This window comes from Monodon monoceros, unplaced genomic scaffold (assembly GCF_005190385.1).
Source record: "Monodon monoceros isolate NGI ecotype Baffin Bay Population unplaced genomic scaffold, NGI_Narwhal_1 Super_Scaffold_4, whole genome shotgun sequence".
Taxonomy (NCBI): Eukaryota; Metazoa; Chordata; class Mammalia; order Artiodactyla; family Monodontidae; genus Monodon; species Monodon monoceros.
This window is the reverse complement of record NW_021703781.1, coordinates 60,588,280-60,614,345: the sequence shown is the minus strand read 5'-3', so window position 1 is coordinate 60,614,345 and position 26,066 is coordinate 60,588,280. Positions and strand designations below refer to the sequence as shown.

Sequence of the window (26,066 nt, the reverse complement as noted above, 5' to 3'; positions counted from 1 at the left end):
TAGGAAAAGGGGAAGAAGAAAAACCAATGTGACAGTTAATGCAGTCGGTGCAGTAAGGTTCTGTTAGTAGTGAACACACCACTATATTCATATAAGGTGTATGTGGCTATAACCACATATAACATTACCCCCAACCCTTAAATGAATAAAAGCCAATATAAATTGGAGAATACACATCTTCCCTTCAGCCTAAATAAACTCGCTCACTTGTTTCCAAAAGTAATTGTTCCACATTACTAAAAAATGATTCAAAGAGCTAATTAGAGTGCCTGGCACATAGCAAATTGTCAATAAAGTTACCTGTAATTATTTGGATTTGGAGTAGCAACAGTATTGCAAAAAGTCAAGAACATATTAGGAATAAGATGCCTGGGTTCAAGCCTTGCCTCTTGCACGAAATTGCCATGTGACTCTACATAGCTGTTTAACGTAATCTTTAAAATGGGGACAATGATAGTACTCAGCTGAGATAAATTTTGTAAAAAACCAAATGATCGGGCACATGTATAATCCTTAGCGTGGTTTCCAGCACACGGGCACATCTGACCTACAGAATGTTAACTCCTAGCAGCTGTGCAGCTAGGGCTGGTACACTAGTGTTGCTCTGCTAGCCAGTTACTTACTGAGCACTTCCATGAGCCAGGCACTGAAGGAGATGCTGGGGAAAGGAAAGATGAACAGGGGAGACATGGTCCTTATCCACATGTTGCTTGGAGGGGGGGTATTAAAAAATCATTCAAATAAAATAATTGAAGCCTGTAACATGCTAAGAAGGAACTAAGAAAGGACTGACGCAGAAAATGTGGAAGATATTTCTTCTTAGGGAGTCGGGGAAAGTCTGTCTAAGGAAGTACATTTAAAGTGAAGGTTTCAAAGGAAAGGAGTCCACCATGTGAATGGGGATGATGGTGGGCGTTCCACATTTAAAGTGAAGGTTTCAAAGGAAAGGAGTCCACCATGCGAATGGGGATGATGGTGGGCGTTCCACATTTAAAGTGAAGGTTTCAAAGGAAAGGAGTCCACCATGTGAATGGGGATGATGGTGGGCGTTCCACGTAGGTGGAACAGCATATGCAAAGGTCACGAGTTGGACAAAACTTGGCACATGGGAGGAAGGGATCGTCCAGAGTGACTGAAGCATATGGGTGAGGAGGGTGAGTGCTGCCAAATGTGACTGAGGAATGGACAGGACCTAGCTCACGTAGGCCTGGTGGGTCGTGGTAAGGAGTGTAGGTATTCTGTTTTGTTTTTGTTTTTGCAGTACGCGGGCCTCTCGCTTTTGTGGCCTCCCCCGTTGAGGAGCACAGGCTCCGGACGCGCAGGCTTAGCGGCCATGGCTCACGGGCCCAGCCGCTCCGCGGCACGTGGGATCTTCCCGGACCGGGGCACGAACCCGTGTCCCCTGCATCGGCAGGCGGACTCTCAACCACTGCGCCACCAGGGAAGCCCTAGGTATTCTGTTTGCAAAGGTAAGTTACTGAAGTTTTAAACAGTGGCAAGGAATGGTATTTTTTATACTTTTGAAAGACCACTTTTGCTGCTTTGTAGGGCAAGGCATCTAAACCGTTTTGATCATGTACACCCATCAGCATATGACTCCAAAATGTTTATATGTTCATATTCTCTCTCTCTCTCCCTCGATAGATACATAGATACATAGATATGTATAGATAGATAGATATAGATATATAAATAACATATATATGTTAATCAGTAATTGAATATTAGCTAGTCTATTTCCTGCACACAAATGTATCACCTTGTGACACCATTTTGGCACTTGTACCCCACTTTGGAGATGACTATTGTAGAGAAAGGATGGAGCAAAGCAATCTTGGAGTAGGGAGAGTAGTATGGAGACTGTTGAGCTAGTCCAGGTAAGAAATGATGGTGACTTACATCAAGCGGTGGCATATTTTTCATGTACATAATGAAAAAGACTCCTAATTGGAATTATAGATCTACGCTCTCTAGTGGCCTTTTATATCAACTATTTTGCTAACAAATGACCCATTCCTAATGGATCATATTAATAAAACCCATTGGGTTGCTTATTGGGTTGTTGGGTTGCAAACACCATGAAATAGACTAGCCCACTTTCCCCCATGATTAGCCTATTTCTTGAAGTCCTCTGGAAAAAGATGATGGTTTAGGGAATTACTGGTACTTTCTGCTTGTTGACAAAAGTTCATGGGGACCAGAGCCGTAAGAAATAAAATGAATTTATTTAAAAAAAATAGTTGGAGTCAATTTCTTCTACATCTGTGTAACCTTTTTCACAAATGGATAATTAAAATCAGGCATTAAAAAAGTGCCTGCCTCTACGAATTCTCAGCAAATGGACTGAAAATGCTTTCACTAAAAGGGATTACTGTAGTAGGTGTTTGAAAAGATGGGCACGGTAAACTCCTTGAGGAGGAAATGTCAGCTCTACTTTCCCAAATCTTCAGGAAGAACTTCCTTTTGAAACGAAAGCAATCTAAATTTTGGTAGGGTAATGATAGACTAAGACCAGAAAATGTGAATTTACTAATTTCTTTTCCATTTTGCTTTTTCCAGTCCTATATTTGGATGGGAGTTCATTTGGGTTCTGAGTCTTTAATCTAATCTGGTTTTCCTCTCGGAGGAAATCTCACAGAGTGGAAAGGAGGTTAGCAGGGCATAGAAAGAAGGCATTAAGCAAAGGATCCTGCAAAGCTTTGAAAACTTTTCTGAGGAGAGGAAAACAGCTCTCCTGGGCTTTGACAAAGAGCACTTGCAATTTGGGAGGAAGGAGGTGATAACCTCTGGCTCACCTCTCCTCCATCTAGAAGCCACAACCTGCCAGTGGTCCTTTTTTAGGAGGATTCAGGCTTGGGTAGTAATGGTACTTTTGGAAGAACAGTCTGTGTCTCCTTTAATGATGAACAGGACACTCTTTTGTCCTTTTAAGTATCCAAGTTTTATGGCTGAGAAGCCTGTGCTCTTTGCATTGGCACATTTCTTGGATCGATCATGAGAACAATCATTTTAAATTTTTTTGTAACACACCTCTGGCTTGGAATAAGAGAAACTCCTCTTGTACAGCAGTAAAAAGAGTATTATTCATTAAAGAATAATGATCACACTGTTACTTGCAAGTTGGTCCCATCACAAACTCAGGATTCAGATTTTTCAGTGAGGTTACCTTTGCAAGTGTGAGAATGAACAAACATGTAATTAGAAACTGGGAATTGTACTATTCTGTGGTGGGATTCATTTATTCGATCAATAAAAATTCACAGAATAATTTAACAGCTACCATGTGATAAGAAATTGTTATCTGGCTCATGAAGACTACAAAGACATGTGAAGGTATTTCAGCCCTTAGAAGCAACTTTCTATCTGAAAAAGGCTTGGATTTTGAGAAATGCTTTGTACTTTTCAAAGCCCATTCACCTACTATAAATCTTAATCTGAACTTTTGAATAGTAGCAGGGGAGCTAGGCTGGGCAGACGTTATAATCATATAATTATAGAATTTTAGGAGTGAAAGGGATTTTAAAGGTCATCTAATGCAACAACTTAGTTTTAAACCTAGGAAGCTGATAGATTGCTACTTGTCATAGATTCCACAGCAAACTAATGGCAGAGCGTCCAGCACCCACATGAAGTTTCCTATTGAGTCTTAAGCCATGTGTTAGTAGCTCTGGGCTAGGCACGAATGCCACAGGATAGATGGAGCACCATGCCTCCTTTCCTGTATGTATTTGCACACAGAAATATAATAATAGGCTTACAATAATTTATGAATTAATGACTGACAGATGTCCTACCATGTAGGGCACTGTGTCCAAGTACTAAGGATAAAATGGCAAACAGAATGAACTGGTTACTTCTTCCAAGTTGCTCACAACGTAGCCTTCCCGTCCTCAATGAGTGTGCAGTCCCTTAGGGAAGCCAAGACACGCCCACAAAATGCAGTAAGATTGGGTTCAAATACAGTGAGTGCTTTATTTAGGAGGTCAAGGAAGAAATCTAAGCGTCATAATTGATGGGAAAATCCCCCAGAACACACACACACACACACACACACACACACACACACACCTGCGATCTTTTAATTACATCATTCTCTGCTGATGCTGGGACACACAGACTCTTCCCAAGGTAAGGTCAAGGTGCCAACTCACTGAGACTAAGAATGGAAAGAGCAGAAGCCCATTCATCCCTATTTTCTAAACTGAAAATGACCAGGGAGGAAGAAAAAGAAAAGAAAAAAGAAACAGCTACAGAGACTGATAGAAACAAACAGGAATAGGAAGTCCCCAGCACAGTGACCACTCCGCCAGGTCCGGGCTGGCCGCCCCCACGGGAGGGGCGCTCGGGCTCTGCGCGGAGGCCGGCGGCCGCGGGGGCGCACAGCGCGGCGGCGAGGAGCGGGCGGCGGCGGCACAGGCGAGCCCAAGGGGAGGGTCGGCGGCGCCTCCAGTCCCCGCAGCCAACCGCGCGCAGCGCAGCTCGGGAGCGGGACGCGGCGCTCGAAGCCCCGGCAGCGCCCGCCCTCTCTTCCGTGTTGCCTGCCCGCGCGCCAGCGCCCGCTCCGCCCGTGACTTCACTTCGGCTCCACCCCCGCGTGGCGGCGGCTCGCTCCGTCCGAACCCGCGCTCGGCACCAGCCCAGCCCGGGCAAGCGGCCGCCACCTGCCCCGAACCGCCTCTGCCCGCCCCCACCGCGGCCCAACTTGGATGGAGTTGGGGTCCTGAGCTCCTGCTCCTCGTAACCGGCCAGCGGAGAGCCCCGCGCCGCCACCTCCGGTCCGGGACCCCCTCTCAGCTCCTCTCCGCTCCCGCAATGGGAAAAGTTGGCGCCGGCGGCGGCTCCCCAGCCGGGCTGAGCGCGCTCCTCGCCGGCGCGGGGCTCTTAGTCCTCTGCGCCCCGGGCGCCTGCGGCGGCGGCTCCTGCGGTCCCCCGCTGCACCCCAGCTCGGCCCCACGCTGGGCTCCGACCCGAGGAGGGCTTACTCACCTGCGGCCGCGAGGCAGGGCTCCTGCCACGCCCCTGCTCGGACGCCCCCTGTTTGCAGTGGCCGCCGGAGACCGAGCGCTGTCCCTGGAGCGGGCCCCGGGCACTGGGGCGTCGGTGGCGATTGCTCCACGCTCTGACCGGAGGAGACGGAGTGGAGAGGATCAAGAGAAGGCAGAACGGGGAGAGGGCACGAGAAGACGCCCCCGGGGAGTGCTAAGGGACAGAGGGCAGCAGGAGCCTGGGACTCTGGAGCGGGACCCGGACAAAGCCACTCGCTTCCGGCTGGAGGAGCTGAAACTGACCAGCACTACGTTCGCGCTGACAGGAGACTCAGCACACAACCAAGCCATGGTCCACTGGTCTGGCCACAACAGCAGCGTGAGTATAATGGGACTGAGGGCAAAGGGGTGGAAAATGGAAAGGGTTAAAGTCGGCTGTGTGATCTGATTGAGAATTTGGGGAAATGGGGTTTCTGGACTTGAAACATTGTGCAAACTAAAGTCTTCCCTGCCCGCCTCCCCAAGGATTTAATGTCACCAACTAGGAGACCACCCCTTTCCCACCAACACCGGAGTCCTCTCCAAACCTCTAACAAAGCTTTATACAGGGCAGACAGATCCCTCTTTCCCGTTTCTCTGGTCTCCTTTGTGTAGGATGGAGCCGAAGACCAGGCAAGCAGAGCGGGTTAAAGTATTCTGAATGCAGAGGTGAAAGGGTTAAAATTCCAGGCAGTCTGGTGTTCCCTCAAGTGACTTTCTCTTTAACTTGCTAGACTTATGGATGAGAGCACGTAAGATCAAAAAGTCTTTATTCGTAGCCTTTTAATTTTATTTTTGTGCGAAGCTCCTAACCCCCTCTTCCCAGCACGGAAGAGAAATTCAGTGGATGGTAAGGAGTCCTTAATGTATTCTGTTTCTGGGGACCAAGTGGATGCAAGTTTCAGGACGGGAACTCTCCAGCATCTTCTAACAGCACCAGCCAGTGTGTTTTGAGAGCTGGGGCTTTCCAGCCTGTGAATGAGTGGTTGTTCTCTGGCTTGATCTGTCCCAGGAAGATCAGATATGTCCCTGTGACAACAACTCCCTGTTCTCCCCCATTGCCTGACCTCCTCTAGTGAAGAGCACAGATAAAGACGTAGCTCTCCCTTTATTAAGTGGGGAGAGGGATTGCTGGATTTCCAGGAGGCTGTCACTGGGGAGCGTGGGTGCAAGTCCATGAGCTGTGCCCAAGATCAGGGAAGGTTTTAGATGTTTGGAAAAGCCTGCATGTCTGGAATTTGAGGGAGCTATTCCAGTTTAAACTGCACCTGGAAACTTCAAGGAGCTGAAATAGTAAAGAAAGAGCTTTGGTGGTGGTAACTGCAGGTGATTTAGAAGTATGGAAACTTCACCAGGCTGCATTGAAGCAGACAAGAAAATAAAAACCAAGGATGGGTAAACTGAAAAAAAAAGATCAAAGTTTCAGCTTCTGTCAGGTTACTGAGATTGTAGTATTTGTACTATGCGCAGTCTGTGCGTCCTGGTACATTTCAAAACGTTTTCGGTTGTGATGTTATTGCCAGAAGCCTTCCCAGGGAAGTGCCACTTCAGTGAATTGTGCTCACTGCCAGCTTTTTTAATGAAAGTTGTGAACATCTTAAAATAAGAGGCTGTCATTATGGATTCTTCGGGTACATAGATATAAATTGTATTAAGGCAAATTGTGATAAATAGTATTTTGTATCGTGTCTCTGTCCTGAGAGCCTCAGCACGGTTTTCCCTACAATTCAGCCTTCATGACCAAGGCTATGGTTTTATATGGTTCTCCGAACTGGTTTAATCAAATAATTGAAGCTGAAATTCTTTTCATTCAAGTTCTGGAGACCCTTGCCCTCATTCCTTACCTTAACTGTCCTATCTCTCATATCATAACCACTGAAATTAATCCCCCAGTTTGAACCTGAATCTTCTTAAACTGATCAGATAACTTTCGCACTGCTTTAGATGATTAACTCAAAGCTTCTAGCTTTAAGGGGCAATTTTAAACACATCAAACATATTAAATCTTGTATCAAGAAGTAAAGGACTTTGGACTCAAAATATTTCTGGCTTTTAATGTAATTCAAGCCGTAAAATATCACTCACCCATTAGACCTCTAGTCACCTATTGAAAGATCTTGGAAAGAGCAAGAAAGGGAGAGTACATCTTTGGCAAGTTTTAAACTCCATTTAAGAAATGGTGCCAAGCACTGCCAGCCTTTTTTTTTTTTTTTAAATGGTGCTTATAAACCCAGTCAGGCTTCTTAGGGTCAGGGCTTGAAGGGGTGACACGTAAGAAAGTCTGAGATAATGTAGGAAATAATCAAGGTGTTAAAAGTTGGAGCACTCAAATCGTGTATACGAATGAGATTTCTATCGTATTAAGTCTCTCATTCCATAAGGACATACCCTCCATCCATGCCCACCTACATACAAATTGTTGTTGTTTTTCTTCAGTGTATATGTATAAGTAGTAGAGGAAGAGAAATAGTCTTGTATCAGTATCCTCCACAAAGTAGTCCCAGATTCGTAGGAGAGATAAAGTTTAAAATATATTTTGAAGGTAAGGGAGGCAGAAAGAAACTTTTCTAGACAACTTTGTGATGTGAAAAGCAGAGTGGAGACCTGAGTTCTGGTTCTGCGTATTTGTGGTTTGATCTTGGCAAGCTGATTGCCTGAGTGTGAATTTCCTCATCTCTAAAACAGGAGGGGAGGATGCCTGTCAGATTCATTACTGAGAATTACAGGCCAGGATATAGTTAAGAGAGTGTTGTGACTGTAAAGTACTGTATACCTCTTTGTAACTCTCATCTCATGGCACTTCATATTCCCCCCAGAGCAAGAAATCCACTAACCTAACACTGAGGATAGCAGTGGGTGGGAGCTCTCATTTTCTTCTCATTTAGCTGCTGTCCCCCATAAATCCACCCCCAGCCCATTCAGGACCACTGGCAGTACACGTCCTCTGGACCTATCTCACCTTTAGCTAAAAGCCTTTGCTAAGTAGGGCTTCTGATGACAATAACACCTGCATTAAAGGTGTAAATGTATGGTAATTATAGGCTGCCTATCAAACTTGTGAAGAACTCTGGATCCTTCTCTCACCTCCTTCCCTTCTCCTTCCTGCCCCCTCCGCTGTTGGACTTATGCAGTTGTGTAAGGATATGACTGTTTTGCCTTGTCCGTGGGTGTGATGTGATTCCTCTGTACTGCAGTCTAGCTTGATGGAAAGTGTTGATGGAGTTGGTGGAACACCTGGGGGGATCTTTTGGCATGAAAAGTGCTGGGTATGAATCATTTGTCATGAGCTTGGTATCGTAAGCAAGAACATATTGTTCCTACCCTACTCATCCAAGGCATGCTGTGCCCTGATCTAAATTTATAGAGTAATTCTTAGTTTGTTAAAATATATATTTGTCTATACCTATGTATGATGGGGATGCGTTTATTCCTTATTTCCAAGGAATTTCAAAGTGCTACACTCATTAATCCTTACAATATCCCTGTTAGGTAATAGACAGGTGTCAAGTGTTAATATCTCTTTTTCATATTTTTATGCTGGAGTCAATTTGAATATTTCAGTTCACTGTCTTGTCCCTTTCTCACTAGAAATAGTGTTACAAATTGTTAACAGAGGCTTTTACTTGACATATTTTGCTGTTATGACATCTTTAATACTGCATTTATTGTAGTGAATGACGATCTGGTTGGTTTTCATGTAATTCTTTGCCTTTTGTTATTCTGGGACTTGACATTTACCATCCACCCTTAGTGAGTAAACTGAGTCCGAGTGAGTCAGGTTTTTGAGTAATTTCTTACATTCATCGTTTCACTTAATTTTCACAAAAATGTTATGAGTAGTTATTATTATCCCCATTACATTAATGAGGAAACTGAGGCTCCAGAAGGCTAAATGACTTGCCAAGAAGATATAACAGTTCAGTGGCAAAGCAGAGGCTGGCACCCAGGGTGATCTGACTTCAAAACCCCACAGAAGGGCTTGTCTTAGAGACTTTAAGGTAGGACAGAAAAACTCAGACCTTTGGGGATCTGTGTTTTAAATAATCCTGTTTTGGGTGGATTTCAGATGGTGGTGAAGGAAGACATAGTCTTAGCCGGAAGCTCTATCTCTTTGTAGAAAAGCAAGGACTATATAGCATGTGCCTGTCACATTGCACCCTTTACCTTAAAGTAGTGATTTGGCTGTTCTCTTATCCACCCACATCTTCATCTTTACTGAGACATGGAATCTGTACCTGATGATTCATTGAGCACGAGGTAATGTGCCATCATTCAGCTTTCAGATCTGGTGTTCTTCAGGAATAGATTCCTCTTCTAAGTTAATTACAAATATGATTTTATAAAGAGTTGCCTATGAACACTTGATTTGGCTATACATTTTGACATAAGTTTTTTTACCTTTTTTTCCAAAGTAAACTGACGAAGGATTTTAGATTTCTCTAGCAAGCCACATAATACCTTCTCTGATCAGTGTTTTATGCTATTAATGGGTGTTAATATGGTATGACATGGAAGGCAGTGGGTTTGGAAGCAGATTTGAGTTTGAATGTTAGCTCTCCTGCTTCCCAGCAGTTTGCTTTGAGCAAGACACTTAAATTCTTTGATTTTCTGTTTGCTCAACTAAAATATGGGGAGGGCACGTCTTTTTCTGTTCTGTTTTGTTTTGTTTTTTTCCCCAGAAGATTTGACATCACATATACAAACTGGCTGGTACATAGTAAGTGCTCAATAAATGCTACTTCTTATTTTTGTAGAAGAAGTACTTCTCTACTGGGTTTTTAAGACTCCTGGGTTATAGTCCTGGCTGTACACAAAAATTAGATATGTAGTGACAGCCTGTAAAAATTTTGTGGCCTCAATTTTATCCTCTGTAAAATGACACAAATAGGCCAGAGCATCACTGAAATCCCTTACAGGTTGAAATTCATTAAAAATTTTTGTCAACCTGTAGGCATTGTGCACCTACTACATCTAAATAAAGTCCACTGGGAGTGTTCAGGATGCAGAAATGACACAATGGCTTATACCCTTGACCTGTAAGTGAGCAAGCCTTTCATTTCACAAGATTCTTCCTCTTTCCATGGTTTATATGCACATCTATTAATAGGAAATTAAGGCATTTGAGACCCAAGCAGGCATTCATTTCAATGTAGATTTGCAGCAAAATATAGTTTATTAGGTTTATTGCATCATATCTTCAGGTTAAGGCACTTGGTATCTTTGAACAAAAAAAGTGCTTAATGTGAAATTGGAAAGTAAAGATCTCTTAAGATATTTTAATGGGATTTTCTAGACTCATCAGTGTTGACTATGTCCACATCCTTTTTTTTTTTTTTTTTTTTTTTTGCGGTACGCGGGCCTCTCACTGTTGTGGCCTCTCCCATTGTGGAGCACAGGTTCCGGATGCTCAGACTCAGCGGCCATGGCTCACGGACCTAGCTGCTCCGCGGCATGTGGGATCTTCCCAGACCGGTGCACGAACCCGCGTCCCCTGCATCAGCAGGCGGACTCTCAACCATTGCGCCACCAGGGAAGCCCCTGTCCACATCCTTTTAAAGAAGGACCCCAGAAACTCATAAACTAGGGTAGAGAAGCTGGTGCAATTGTCTAATTTATTTAAGAGAATAATAATTGCTCACATGTAAGGTGAGATTGTCATATGGCAGCATTATGCTAAGAAGCTTACACAAATTATCATATTTACTTTTAATTCTATGAATGGGTATTGAGTCCTAATATTTGTCAGGCATTGATAGTAGGGACATATGTGGAGTGATGCGCAAAGATGAAAAGAAATGATACCTGCCCTCAGAGAGCTTTCAGTTTGCTGCCCAAACAATGCTCTGAAGAGGTAGCAGAAGGTAAGTGTCCTCTGAGGGTGTCACATGCTATAGGAGTTCAGAGGAGGGATGGGCAGGCATCTTCTGGCTGGGGTGGTCTCCAAACTTCATTGCAAAGCAGGTGTTTCAACTGAACCTTGAAATGTAGAGAAATTTTTAATTAAAAGATGGAGATTATTACAAGGATATTTTGAGCTGAGTGGATGGTGTGAGTAAAGGCCGAGCGTAGAGGTGTAAAGGTTCCTATCTATATCAAGGAAGTTAACCTACATTAAATGTAAACTATGTTTAACTAAGGTCTTAACCTTAGAAATAGTTTTTAAAATATGATTTAAGCAAAAACATATACACACCCATCTCCTAGTGAGCTTGGCTGTATTCCAGGCCCCAAAGAAAATAAAAACCTCTATGGTCACTTGAAGGCATGACTGCCCTTATTTGCCCGTTAAATTGCAGCTGGAGTCATCGTTGTTTCATTTTTACCTTTTGACATTTTTCACACGCAGTTTTCACAGACGGACTTTCTTTTGTTTAAGTTCTTGATTAGAAATATCAGTAGCTGGGCTGCCCTGAGGGTAGATTAATTTGGCTCCCTGACAACTTCTGTTAACTAAACGTATGTAATATGTTTGTCCTGTCTTTATGTATGTCTCAGTTACTGTCCTTTATCTCTGGCTGGAAAGGGTGGAGAATACATCTGTGTGTCCTAGAGGGGAAACTAGCCAAACAGTGTCCCTACAGTGGCCAACAGGATGGCAGAGAAGAGGCGTGGTCAGCGTGATGTGGAGCCAGGCTCCAGGAAAGGGCAGTGGTTACTCCTGAGGAGTGCGCCTCCTTCTCCCTTGGGATGGATGGAACAATCAAATGGTTGGCAAGAAACAAAGCTGGACTCTTACTGTGCACAGTTTATAAGGAAGAAGAGAGCCTATTCTAAAATGTAGGTAGGGGGATAAAAAGGACGTGAATGCTCTGCAGGAAATCCTACATGAAATTTTACACGTGTATAAAAGATATTGTGTCTATTTCTATAGCACTCCTGAATGTCCTGATACCACTTTAGATCGGTTATAGCCCTTTTCTTTTGCAAAATGCTTCAGTTTTCAGAGATGGGAACATTACTTCCATGACTTCAGTTTTATTTTCACCACAGTCCTAGGAGATAGGAAAGACAGATATCATCCGCGTTTCTCAAAGAGGGAAAGCAGGGCGTTGGTATTAAGCAAGTCCGTTAGTGGAAGGACAGGGTCAAACACGTTTTGTCACACTGTACGACTGATTCTCGGTTTGGAACACCGCTGGCTTTCCACAGCCAGGAGATGGGACGCAGCTGCATCCTAGCCTCACAGTTTGCCTCAAGCCTATGCACCTGTGTGTCCGAAATGGTTGCCTTTGAGGGATGAAGTACGGAGGTTGGCCATGGAGCTCCTGAGTTCCAGGCTCAGCTATTCAAGTTATTTATCCTGGGCTTCAGTGCAAGGACAAAAGTCATGTACTTGGCATTATTTAAATCTTTAAAAAGGGACCCTGAGGAGAGGAGATGGGACTTTTTACAGGTGAGGGGTCTCCGGCAGTAAATAACCCATCTATCATGTATGTTCCACTGCTAATGGTCTTTGGAGATGAGATTGCTTATCACTGGGCTTATTGCAGCAGGGGGTTGGGGAGAAGAGGGGGAGAGTCACGTCCTCCCCTCTTCAATTGTCTTATGCCTGTGAAATCTAGTTGAAAATAATATTAAGTATGGTCTTGGTCAAAGGAAACTAGAGCTTCAACTTTGGGGAGCAGCATTAGTCAAACTGAAGGAGTGCCTTGTTGACGCTAATGGATTTTATTTGCTCAAGGATTATAATAGAGTTCCCAGCTGTTGCCTTCTCTACTTCCTTTAACTTTTGGGTGCGGGGTGGGGTAGGTGGGGGAAGGGAGCAAAGGAGAGTTTGCTGCACACTAGGGATAGCTCTCTGCAGCCAGATGAGCTACATTGATTATAAGAGAAATCGCTCTTAATGATAATAATATAAATGGCCATCAATTTAGTGACCAGATTCCCTGGAAGTACATTCTAGGGCATCACCACGTTATTCACTTCATCCTCACACCACCCTTACAAACTAGATGTCATTATCCTCATTCGAAAGCCGAGGAAGTCAAGGCTTAAAGATCTTGCAGAGGAAACCATAAACAAGACCAAAGGACAACCCTCAGAATGGGAGAAAATACTTGCAAATGAAGCAACTGACAAAGGATTAATCTCCAAAATTTATAAGCAGCTCATGCAGCTCAATATCAAAAAAACAAACAACCCAATCCAAAAATGGGCAGAAGACCTAAATAGACATTTCTCCAAAGAAGATATACAGACTGCCAACAAACACATGAAAGAATGCTCAACATCATTAATCATTAGAGAAATGCAAATCAAAACTGCAATGAGATATCACCTCACACCGGTCAGAATGGCCATCATCAAAAAATCTAGAAACAATAAATGCTGGAGAGGGTGTGGAGAAAAGGGAACACTCTTGCACTGTTGGTGGGAATGTGAATTTGTACAGCCACCATGGAGAACAGCATGGAGGTTCCTTAAAAAACTACAAATAGAACTACCATATGACCCAGCAATCCCACTACTGGGCATATACCCTGAGAAAACCATAATTCAAAAAGAGTCATGTACCAAAATGTTCATTGCAGCTCTATTTACAATAGCCAGGACATGGAAGCAACCTAAGTGTCCATCAACAGATGAATGGATAAAGAAGATGTGGCACATATATACAATGGAATATTACTCAGCCATAAAAAGAAATGAAATTGAGTTATTTGTAATGAGGTGGATGGACCTAGAGTCTGTCATACAGAGTGAAGTAAGTCAGAAAGAGAAAGACAAATACCGTATGCTAACACATATATATGGAATTGAAGAAAAAAAAAAGTCATGAAGAACCTAGGGGTGAGATAGGAATAAAGACACAGACCTACTAGAGAATGGACTTGAGGTTATGGGGAAGGGGAAGGGTAAGCTGTGACAAAGTGAGAGAGTGGCATGGACATATATACACTACCAAACGTAAAATAGATAGCTAGTGGGAAGCAGCCTCATCGCACAGGGAGATCAGCTCAGCTCAGCTCAGTGCTTTGTGGCCACCTAGAGGGGTGGGATAGGGAGGGTGGGAGGGAGGGAGACGCAAGAGGGAAGAGATATGGGAACATATGTATAACTGATTCACTTTGTTATAAAGCAGAAACTAACACACCATTGTAAAGCAATTATACTCCAATAAAGATGTAAAAAAAAAAAAACAAAGATCTTGCCTGAGGTCACCGAGCTCGAAGGTGGGGGCAGACATAGAATTTGATTTTTCCCCTTTCTGGCTCCAGAGCTTTTTCTATTTGATCATGCTCTCCCTTCGTTGGGGTTTATCTCTGAATTTCTTTAGAGAGAACTTGACAAGTCAGTGCGGAGGGGTGGTGGGAGAACTCTTGGCAAGAGCGCCCCATCTCAGGGCGCTCCCTTTCACAACACCCCCATCTCAGGTCCCTGACCTGATACACTTTACGAGGTAATAAGCTGCTATGTGATGGAGCTTGATCAAAGCCCTCACCTCCCCCGTGCTCTCCCCAAGAGTGGATCATCTGGGGTTATTAGTGTGTGTCATCTTGTTATCCTGGGAGGACGTGTAGGATGTGCCGATTGGTTTCTCCCTGCTGGCTAATGACCCTAGAGTGACAGTGTGGACAACTTGTTCACTCTTTAAAGGAGGTGCTAATAAGAATCATGTTATCAGGCAACCAACTTATCAGGTTGTGCCCCGAAGCCAAAGGACTGATGCCTCTAGTGGTCTTCCTCTAATCAGAGTTGCAGGGGCTATTGAGACACAAAACTGTGGGCCGTGGATCCAGGGCCTATGGAGGGAGGTTAAAAGTAAAAGGTCTTTCCCTATCTCAATACTTCCCAAAGTGCACTCTTGAGTAGAATCATTAAAGGGGAGAAAAAGCTCTTTTAGGCATGGTTGTGACCCTGCTTAGAAACCTGTCTGCAGCACTCTTTACCCTGCCTTGCGTTTTTCTGAGTTGGTGGAGGAATTCTTACCTGAGCAGGCGTGGGCTCTCTCCTTGGACACTTAGGGCAGCGTTTCCCAGAGTTTGTCATCATGGAACCTGCTTTTGAATCTGCTGATGGGGAGTGGGAATCTTTGTTTTTCAAACTCCCTTAGGAACACTAAAGGTTGAAAATAATTTTCCTAAAATCTATGTGTGAGTTTTGGGGTCCCTGGACCCCTTCCATTGTCTGCACAATCTTATGTCAATAGGCTTTACTTTTCCCCAAGGAGAGCTGACGCCCAAAGCTTTTATCAGCTTCTCAATGAAAATTATGACCCCAATGGTGAGGACCCGGTAGAAGGTTCTCTAAGAGAAGGAGAGATGATTACATGGCACAGCACTGGTGCCCCAGGCAGAGAAAGATGGTACCTTTCTGCAAGATGGTGCTATTTCTACACTGAATATATTCTGTGCAGTTATCTTTCCTGGAGGTCCATATGACCATGGGCAAAACAAGTGGCTAAAAGAGTACATTATTTTAAATATAACATAATGTTTAGTGATTGGTTTGAATTCCCACTCCTAGGTATGCTAACTTGGGCAATAAGCTTTGTAATTCTGTGCCTTAGTTTCCTCATCTGTTTAATGGAAATAATAGTGGTATACTTTCTATATGGTTTCTTGATGGTTGAAAGAGACAATAGGTATAAAAACGCTGAAAGTGACATCTGCCATAGAGTAAGCAATCAATAAACGTTAGCTATTATTATTATCATCATTACTGTGTTAGTACTAGTACTAATAATGCTCGAGTATGATGTACTAAAAGATGTTTGTAATATGTTGCTCATTGCTTCTGTTTCTGTATTTATGTTTTTTCATTCCAGTTCCATTTTCTTATAAGGAGGCCAGGACTCTCTTCTGCTCTTTTTTTTGGCATGCCTTTCAGCATCTCTGGCTATTTGCACATGATGGTTGTAATAGGGTTCTGGACCCAATTTCCAGTGTGTGGGTTGGGAGCTGATAGGTTCCACAGCGACAATCAATTCTCTGACACCAGCTGGGTGTCCAACAATTTAACTCAATTCTGACACTGTCTACACAGAGGTCACATCAGATTTCACAGGTTAAGGACTCAGTCCCACAAGACTGTCCCCCCCACCTCCCACTTCCAAGGCCAGCCCCAATCCAGGTTATCACCTGTGCTTCTGAGCGACAGGCTATAGATTGGAAGGTTCAACGACTCCCTTCTTGGGTTTGATTAATTGGCTAGAGTTGCTGGCTCACAGAACTCAGAGAAACGTTTCACCTACTAGATTACCAGTTTATTTTTAAGGATGTAACTCAGGGACAGCAGATGGAAGACATGCCTAGGGCAAGGTATGGAGAAAGAGCGTGGAGCCTCCCTTTGCTCTCTGAGTGCACCATTCTTCCTGAATCTCCACCTGTTCACCAACCTGGAAGCTCTCGGAACCCTGTCTTTTTGGGTTTTTATGGAGGTTTCATTACATCAGCACAGTTGAATAAATCATTGGCCATTGGCCGTTGATTCAAACTCCAGCACCTGCCCCCCCCCCCAGAGGTCAAGGGGGCTGGACTGAAAGTTTCAACCCTCTGATCACATGGTTGGTTTTTTGGCAACCGGCCCACATCCTTAACTGTGGTCCGAAGTCACGTCATTAAACTCTCATCACAGGAAAACCCAGGGGTTTGAGGGGCTCTGTGCCAGAAATGGGCACTAAGGCAAAATGTATATTTCTTATTATAAATCACAATATCACAACTAGCTTACTGAATATTTTGCTGTTTTATTTGCTGTATCCTTGGGGAAAACTGGCTTTCATATAAAATAAATGACCCATGACCTTCCATATGAGTGTTGTACAATATTCAGCCATTAAAAGATTGCTTATGTGTTTATGTATATATATAAATTATATTTATATTTATAAATTATTTACATTTATAAATAAATATATCTATATATATTTATTTTGGGAAAGCTTCCACAAAATACCAGAAAGAGGAAATAAAATAATACATAAATAATAAAATATAAAATAGTACAGATGTAAGCGCCACAAAGTAAGGGTTTCTTTTTTTTTTTTTAACTGGGTTGTTGCCTTGTATATCCCAAGTCCCTAGTCTTAGAAGTGGCTCAATATATGTATATATATTTTTGGAATTTTTGAATTTTATTTTTTTATACAGCAGGTTCTTATTAGTTATCCATTTTATACATATTAGTGTCTATATGTCAATCCCAATCTCCCAGTTCAACGCCCCCCCGCACCCCCCTAAACTTTACCCCCTTGGTGTCCATACGTTTGTTCTCTACATCTGTGTCTCAATTTCTGCCCTGCAAACTGGTTCATCTCTACCATTTTTCTAGGTTCCACATATGCGTTAATATACGATATTTGTTTTTCTCTTTCTGACTTACTTCGCTCTGTATGACAGTGTCTAGATCCATCCACATCTCTACAAGTGACCCAATTTCGTTCCTTTTTATGGCTGAGTAATATTCCATTGTATATATTTACCACATCTTCTTTATCCATTCATCTGTAGATGGGTATTTAAGTTGCTTCCATGTCCTGGCTATTGTAAATAGTGCTGAAATGAACATTGGGGTACATGTGTCTTTTAGAATTATGGTTTTCTCTGGGTATATGCCCAGTAGTGGGATTGCTAGGTCATATGGTAATTCTACTTTTAGTTTTTTAAGGAACCTCCAGACTATTCTCCATAGTGGCTGTATCAATTTACATTCCCACCAACAGTGCAAGAGGGTTCCCTTTCTTCCACACTCTCTCCAGCATTTGTTGTTTGTACATTTTCTGATGGCCATTCTGACTGGTGTGAGGTGATACCTCACTGTAGTTTTGATTTGCATTTCTCTAATAATTAGTGATGTTGAGCAGGTTTTCATGTGCTTCTTGGCCCCGTATGTCTTCTTTGGAGAAATGTCTATTTAGGTCTTCTGCCCATTTTTTGATTGGGTTGTTTGTTTTTTTAATATTGAGCTGCATGAGCTGTTTATATATTTTGGAGATTAATCCTTTGCCTGTTGATTCATTTGCAAATATCTTCTCCCATTCTGAGGGTTGTCTTTTCATCTTGTTTGTAGTTTCCTTTGCTTTGCAAAAGCTTTTAAATTTCATTAGGTCCCATTTGTTTATTTCTGTTTTTATTTCCATTACTCTAGCAGTCCCTCAAGACTGCTTTGGCTATTAGGGGTCTTTTGTGTCTCCATACAAATTGTAAGATTTTTTGTTCTAGTTCTGTAAAAAATGTAACTGGTAATTTGATGGGGATTGCATTGAATCTGTAGATTGCTTTGGGTAGTATAGTCATTTTCACAATATTGATTCTTCCAATCCAAGAATGCAGTATATACCTCTCCATCTGTTTGTGTCATCTTTAATTTCTTTCGTCAGTGTCTTATAGTTTTCTGAGTACCGGTCTTTTACCTCCTTAGGTAGGTTTATTCCTGGTATTTTATTCTTTTTGTTGCAGTGGTGAATGGGATTGTTTCCTTAATTTCTCTTTCTGATCTTTCATTGTTAGTGTATAGGAATGCAAGAGATTTCTGTGCATTAATTTTGTATCCTGCAACTTTACCAGATTCATTGAGTAGCTCTAGTAGTTTTCTGGTAGCATCTTTAGGATTCTCTATGTATAGTATCATGTCATCTGCAGTGACAGCTTTACTTCTTCTTTTCTGATTTGGATTCCTTTTATTTCTTTTCCTTCTTTGATTGCCCTGGCTAGGACTTCCAAAACTCTGTGGAATACTAGTGGTGAGAGTGGATATCCTTGTCTTATTCCTGATCTTAGAGGAAATGCTTTCAGTTTTTCAACATTGAGAATGTTGTTTGCTGTGGGTTTGTTGTATATGGACTTTATTATGTTGAGGTAGGTTCCCTCTATGTCCACTTTTGGTGTTGAATTTTGTTGAAAGCTTTTTCTGCATCTATTGAGATGATCACATAGATTTTATTCTTCAATTTGTTAATATGATGTATCACATTGATTGATTTGCATATATTGAAGAATCCTTGCATCCCTCAGATAAATCCCACTTGATCATGGTGTATGATCCTTATACTGTGTTGTTGGATTCTGTTTGCTAGTATTTTGTTGAGGATTTTTGCATCTATATTCATCAGTGTTATTGGTATGTAATTTTCTCTTTTTGTAGTATCTTTGTCTGGTTTTGGTATCAGGGTGATGGTGGCCTCATAGAATGAGTTTGGGAGTGTTCTTTCCACTGCAATTTTTTGGAAGAGTTTGAGGAAGATGGGTGTTAGCTCTTCTCTAAATGTTTGATAGAATTCACCTGTGAAGCCATCTGGTCCTGGACTTTTGTTTGTAGGAAGATTTTTAATCACAGTTTCAATTTCATTAGCTATGATTGGCATGTTCATATTTTCTATTTCTTCTTCGTTCAGTCTTGGAAGGTTGTACCTTTCTAAGAATTTGTCCATTTATTCCAGGCTGTCCATTTTATTGGCATAGAGTTGCTTGTAGTATTCTCTTATGATGCTTCATATTTCTGTTGTGTCTGTTGTAACTTCTCCTTTTTCATTTCTAATTTTACTGATTTGAGTCTTCTCCCTCTTTTTCTTGATGAGTCTGGCTACAGTATTATCAATTTTGTTTATCTTCTCAAAGAACCAGCTTTTAGTTTTATAGACCTTTACTATTGTTTTCTTTGTTTCTATTTCATTTATTTCTGCTCTGATCTTTATGATTTCTTTCCTTCTACTAACTATGGGTTTTGTTTGTTATTCTTTCTAAATTCCTTTAGGTGTACGGTTAGATTGTTTATTTGAGATTTTTCTTGTTTCTTGAGGTAGGATTGTATTGCTATAAAATTCCCTCTTACAACTGCTTTTGCTGCACCCCATAGGTTTTGGATTGTCGTGTTTTCATTGTCATTTTTCTCTAGTGTTTTTTGATTTCCCCTTTGATTTCTTCAGTGATCTCTTGGTTATTTAGTAGCGTATTGTTTAGCCTCCATGTGTTTGTGTTTTTGCTTTTTTTTCCCCTTTAATTGATTTCTAATCTCATAGCGTCGTGGTTGGAAAAGATGCTTGATATGACTTCAATTTTCTTAAATTTACCAAGGCTTGATTTGTGACCCAAGATGTGATCTATCCTGGAGAATGTTCTGTGCGCACTTGAGAAGAAAGTGTAATCTGCTGTTTTTGGATGGAATGTCCTATAAATATCAATTAAATCTATCTGGTCTGTTGTGTCATTTAAAGCTTCTGTTTCTGTATTAATTTTCTGTCTGGATGATCTGTCCATTGGTGTAAGTGAGGTGTTAAAGTCCCCCACTATTATTGGTTTACTGTCGATTTCTTCTCTTATAGCTATTAGCAGTTGCCTTATGTATTGAGGTGCTCCTATGTTGGATGCATACCTATTTAGAATTGTTATATCTTCTTGGATTGATCCCTTGATCATTATATAGTGTCCTTCCTTGTCTCTTGTAACATTCTTTATCTTAAAGTCTATTTTATCTGATATGAGTATTGCTACTCCAGCTTTCTTTTGATTTCCATTTGCATGGAATATCTTTTCCCATCCCCTCACTTTCAGTCTGTATGTGTCCCTAGGTCTGAAGTGTGTCTCTTGTAGACAGCATATATATGGATCTTGTTTTCATATTCATTCAGTGAACCTGTGTCTTTTGGTTGGAGCATTTAATCCATTCACACTTAAGGTAATTATTGATATGTTTGTTCCTATTACCACTTTCTTAATTGTTATGGGTTTGTTTTTGTAGGTCCTTTTCTTCTCTTGTGTTTCCCACTTACAGAAGTTCCTGTAGCATTTGTTGTAGAGCTGGTTTGGTGGTGCTGAATTCTCTTAGCTTTTGCTTGTCTGTAAAGCTTTTGATTTCTCTGTCAAATTTGAATGAGATCCTTGCCGGATAGAGTAACCTTGGTTGTAGGTTCTTCCCTTTCATCACTTTAAATATATCGTGCCACTTCCTCTGGCTTGTAGAGTTTCTGCTGAGAAATCAGCTGTTAACCTTATGGGAGTTCCCTTGTACGTTATTTGTCGTTTTTCCCTTGTTGCTTTTAATAATTTTTCTTTGTCTTTAATTTTTGTCAGTTTGATTACTATGTGCCTCGGTGTGTTTCTCTTTGGGTTTATCCTCCCTGTGCTTGGGTTTATCCTGCCTTTGCTTCCTGGACTTGGGTGGCTATTTCCTTTCCCATATTAGGGAAGTTTTTGACTATAATCTCTTCAAATATTTTCTCAGGTCCTTTCTCTCTTTCTTCTCCTTTTGGGACCCCTATAATGCGAATGTTGTTGAGTTTAATGTTGTCCCAGAAGTTTCTTAGGCTGTCTTCATTTCTTTTCATTCTTTTTTCTTTATTCTCTTCTGTGGCAGTGAATTCCACCATTCTGTCTTCCAGGTCACTTATCTGTTCTTCTGCCTCAGTGGTTCTACTATTGATTCCTTCTAGTGTATTTTTCATTTCAGTTATTGTATTGTTCAACTCTGTTTTTTCTTCTAGGTCTCTGTTAAACATTTCTTGCATCTTCTTGATATTTGCCTCCATTCTTTTTCCTAGGTGCTGGATCATCTTCACTATCATTATTTTGAATTATTTTTCGGAAGGTTGCCTATCTCTATTTCATGTAGCTGTTTTTCTGGGGTTTAATCTTGTTCCTTCATCTGATAGAATGTCCTCTGCCTTTTCATTTTGTCTGTCTTTCTGTGAATGTGATTTTCCACAGGCTGCAGAATTATAGTCCTTCTTGCTTCTGCTGTCTGCCCTCTAGTGGATGAAGCTATCTAAGAGGCTTGTGCAAGCTTCTTGATGGGAGGGACTGGTGGTGGGTAGAGCTGGATGTTGCTCTGCTGGGCAGAGCTCAGTAAAACTTTAATCTGCTTGACTGCTGATGGGTGGGGTTGGGTTCCCTCCCTGTTGGTTGTTTGGCCTGAGGTGACCCAACACTGGAGCCTACCCGGCTCTTTGGTGGGGCTAATGGTGTACTGTAGGAAGGCTCTCACCAAGGAGTACTTCCCAGAACTTTCGCCGCCAGTGACCTTGTCCCCCCGGTGAGCCACAGCCACCCCCCACCTCTGCAGGAGACCCTCCAACACTAGCAGGTAGGTCTGGTTCAGTCTCCTATGGCATCACTGCTCCTTCCCCTGGGTCCCGATGCGCACACTACTTTGTGTGTGCCCTCCAAGTGTAGAGTCTCTGTTTCCTCCAGTCCTGTCAAAGTCTTGCAGTCAAATCCCTCTAGCTTCAAAGTCTGATTCTCTAGGAATTCCTCCTCCCATTGCCAGACCCCCGGGTTGGAAAGCCTGACGTGGGGCTCAGAACCTTCACTCCAGTGGGTGGACTTCTGTGGTATAAGTGTTCTCCAGTTTGTGAGTCACCCACCCAGCAGTTATGGGATTTGATTTTATTGTGATTGCGCCCCTCCCAATGTCTCATTGTGGCTTCTCCTTTGTCTTTGGATGTGGGGTATCTTTTTTGGTGAATTCCAGTGTCTTCCTGTTGACGATTGTTCAGCAGTTAGTTGTGATTCCAGTGCTCTCACAAGAGGGAGTCTAAATGGCTTCTTAAGTTTACTTCTACTTTTGAAATTCTCTCAGTTTGTCCATAGTTTTGGTGTTGTTGTTTTTCCATAAGTGTGCATTGCTTGATTTATTTTTTAAAGTTATTTGAAAAGTGGGGGGGGAAAAAAGAAACAAACAAAATGGGAGAGAGTAAGCAAGTTTGTGAACTTGGACACATTAGAATTGCATTCCGGACAACTGAACTTGACAAAGAGCCGAAGTTCAAGTTTCCTGACTTGCTTTCAGTCCCTATTATTGGGAAGGAGCCGGTGCCCAGGGTTTTTGTGAAACAGAAAGATCACTCTGCTTCTCTCTTCCTTCTCTTTTTGTGGTGTGCAGCAGCAGGGGCTTCCAGGCCTTTTGTTTATTGTCCTCTTTGTTGATTACAGAGAGAGAGATCTGGAGGTAATTTCACCCACCTGACTACACCTGCTGAAAACTCTAGTAGCTTCCAGTCCCCGATAAAGAAGCATGCATTTTAATTTAAATCTCAGTCTCTTTCTTGATCTTGGACTCCATCTCTCCATCATATATGTGTATTTAAGTGAATACATCATAGATGTGGGCATCCCAGGCATCTCTGTACATTCAGAGCAACTTAACGCACTGATGTCTTTAAGTATCTGCTCTTAAAAGTGAAATACTAAATTTTGTTATATGGCCACAGTGAGGATGTTTACTGACTGTGAGAGCTGAATGGAAGATGATCTCCAGAATGAGGAGAGAGATAAAGAAACCAAGAGGAAGAGACTGAGAGACAATGGAAGCCAAGAGATGGAAAAAGAGAATGAATAAGGGGAGAGGAAGAGAGAGAGTATAGGATCATGACAGAGGCAGAGAGAGACAGAGAGCAATTCAGAGACAGGAGAAGTGGACTAAGAAAGAGGAGGATAAAGAGAAGGCGAGGGGCAATGAGCCAGTGATACTGTGGACTGGGAAGGGCAGATGGAGAGACAAAGACAGCCTTGTAACAAACACATGGAGACAGAGTAAGTCACAGAAAGAGAGTTAGAGATGAAAACAAGAAAGGAAAAGTGTCAGTGAGTAGAGAGAACTTGTTATCAATTCATAAAATGTGCAGAGTTTAGCAAATTTCTACTTAGTCTGACCGTATTCTTTCCACTGTAGCAACAGCACATCTCTGGCCTTTGGCCCTGGGGGGTTTCACACCCAGCCAGTCTTGTTGCTAGCATCAGCCAGTCTTGCATGTGGGACAGCTCTGAGAGCCATATATGTTGGTGAGCTGGGTGTAGGGTGGAAGGGGTGCATGCAGTATTTATGCATTTTAAAGAATCCCTTAAATCCCTTCGGGAAATAGGATTGATGGTCTGGAAGGTGGAAGGGCAACTTTTAACATTTCCTTTTATACTAGTCCGTGCTATTTTGAATTTTTAATGGGAATGCATTTCTTTAATAATAAAAATCCTAAAACATGTTTTAAGTGGCTGTTGAGTCAGCACAGGGCTGAGTGCTGGGAATACAAAGATAAATAACACCTGATCTTTACCCTTGACGGTGCATATTCTGGTGGAAATAGACACATAAACAGATAAATAGCAATTTAATGTGATAAACACATAATAGCTGTAATAGAGTTTTGTGCAAAGTGCTATGGGAGCAAAGATGAGTGGGGGACAACTAATTTTTTTTTTTTTTTTTTCCTGAGAGTAGGAGGCAAGGCTTTAAAGGGAAGTGACATTTAAGACAGGTCTTTATACAAGGTTAGGAGTTTTGCAGACAGGATAGGGTTGGGTGGGAGGAAAGGCCACTCCTGCCCATTTTAAACTCCCCAGATCTTGGGTCAACAAGTGGTGACTGAAATGGTACTTTCTTTCTTCATCATCTCAGTGTCCAAGATATTTGGAATCAAGGCTCATAGTGTGTTTAAATATCAGATTAGACTCCCCAGTTTAAAATGTCCTGTTAAGTACTTGGCCTCAAACTGGCCAAAAAATCTGATTTTTCCAAAGGGAAAAGTTGTTCCCTTGAATCTTTACACACCCATGTGTGCTTGCACATGCATGCACCCAGATTCACAAACAATTTTAAAGTATTTATATCTTCTCTATTCACAGTAGAATTTGATTAACTAAGCAATCGTGGGATTTTTGTTGGCCATTCTATATGTTTTAAAGAGTTAAAAGTGGGTGTTTATATCATTTTCTTGATCATGCTTCCCTAGTCAATATGGGAAACTGGGTGCATTAGGATGAGTTGGATTGTCACCACTTAGGATTGGAGTATGGTTATTCAAAGCAGTAAGAGAATGCACTAGAGTCCACATCAGTGTCACCCAGACTTAAGTGGTTATGCCTTACAAATAGAAGACAAAGCATACATAAATACATAAAAAATTACCGAAGAATAAATTTGGCTTTTAACTGGTTGTCCCCTTTACCTCCTTCTTGTCTACAAAGAAGAAAAAAAAAAAAAGAAAAAAGAACAGAAGGGGGTAGCTGGTGAGGAAAGGCATGGCCAGAGTTAGGGGGGAGCATGTGCTCTTAGAACCCACTCACCAGCTCATGAGTGGGTGAAAAGACACTTCCCTGACCTTTGAGTTCTTCCCTTTCCATCCTCATAACTTTCAAACAGACTGGCTTGAGATGATGTTACAGTGTCCAGATCTACCTTTGAGGTATCCTGATTTAGGAATTTTTGCCTAGCATTTTGTGCTACTGTAGTAGATTAAATGACTCACGAATTTTATCATTTTGAGATAGAAATGACTTGGGAATGACTTTTTCAGCTGTTAACAAATATGTCCTTAGATATATAAATGACTATCCCCAAAGAGTAGGATGAGGTCTACTATGATCTGAATGTTTGTGTTCTTCCCACAAGCCATATGTTGAAATCTAACCCAAAACCTGATGGTATTAGGAGGTAAGGCTTTCAGGAGGTAATTAGGTCATGAGGATGGAGCCCTTATGAATGAGATTAGTGCCCTTGTAAAAGTGACCTATGGAACTCCCTTGTCCTTTTTACCATGTAAGAACACGGCAAGAAGACACCATCTATGAACCAGGAAGTGGGCCCTCACCAGATACTGGATCTTATGACATTTTGACCTTAGGCTTCCTAAGCTAAAGAACTGTGAGAAATAAATGTCTGTTGTTTATAAACCACCTAGTCTATGGTATCTTCTTATAGCAGCCCAAACTGACTAAGACAAGCTCTCTTTCAGTCACCTAATTTGGTTTAATTTCCTATACAAGACTCTCCTTGATATTCATTTAACTTAAAGTCTTAGAGAAAGGAGAAGGAAAAAAATTATATTTGCCTTAAAGCTCACCAACTTTAGAAGTACCTGAGTACCTCATATCAACCTAAATGTAGGTCTTGAAAATATTTGTGAAGAAGTAACAATGACATTTCCCATTAGAGGCATAGAAATTAACTTATCTTTCTTTTGCAGGTGGGATTTGAGGTAGTTTAAGGCAAGGGCTGGCAAACTACAGCCCATGGGCCAAATCTGTCCTACCACTGTTTTTGTATGACCCACAAGCTATGAATGTTTTATATATATATATATATATATATATATATATATATATATATATATAT

The 26,066-nt window shown here is 41.8% G+C and overlaps 1 protein-coding gene across 10 annotated transcripts in view; it reads left to right on the top strand.

Moving 5' to 3' along the window:
* Window positions 1-4,625: 4,625 nt before the first annotated feature.
* Window positions 4,626-26,066, top strand: part of SORCS1 (sortilin related VPS10 domain containing receptor 1) — a 560,723-nt gene continuing 539,282 nt past the window's right edge. For 7 of the 10 annotated variants that reach the window (XM_029244670.1, XM_029244678.1, XM_029244671.1 and 4 more), the window contains exon 1: window positions 4,636-5,364. In XM_029244670.1, the coding sequence (XP_029100503.1) occupies window positions 4,813-5,364 (552 nt within the window). In that variant the 5' untranslated portion in view covers window positions 4,636-4,812. Of the gene's footprint in view, window positions 5,365-26,066 lie in introns of all 10 variants that reach the window. The other 3 variants (XM_029244669.1, XM_029244681.1, XM_029244679.1) reach the window with 1 other exon arrangement.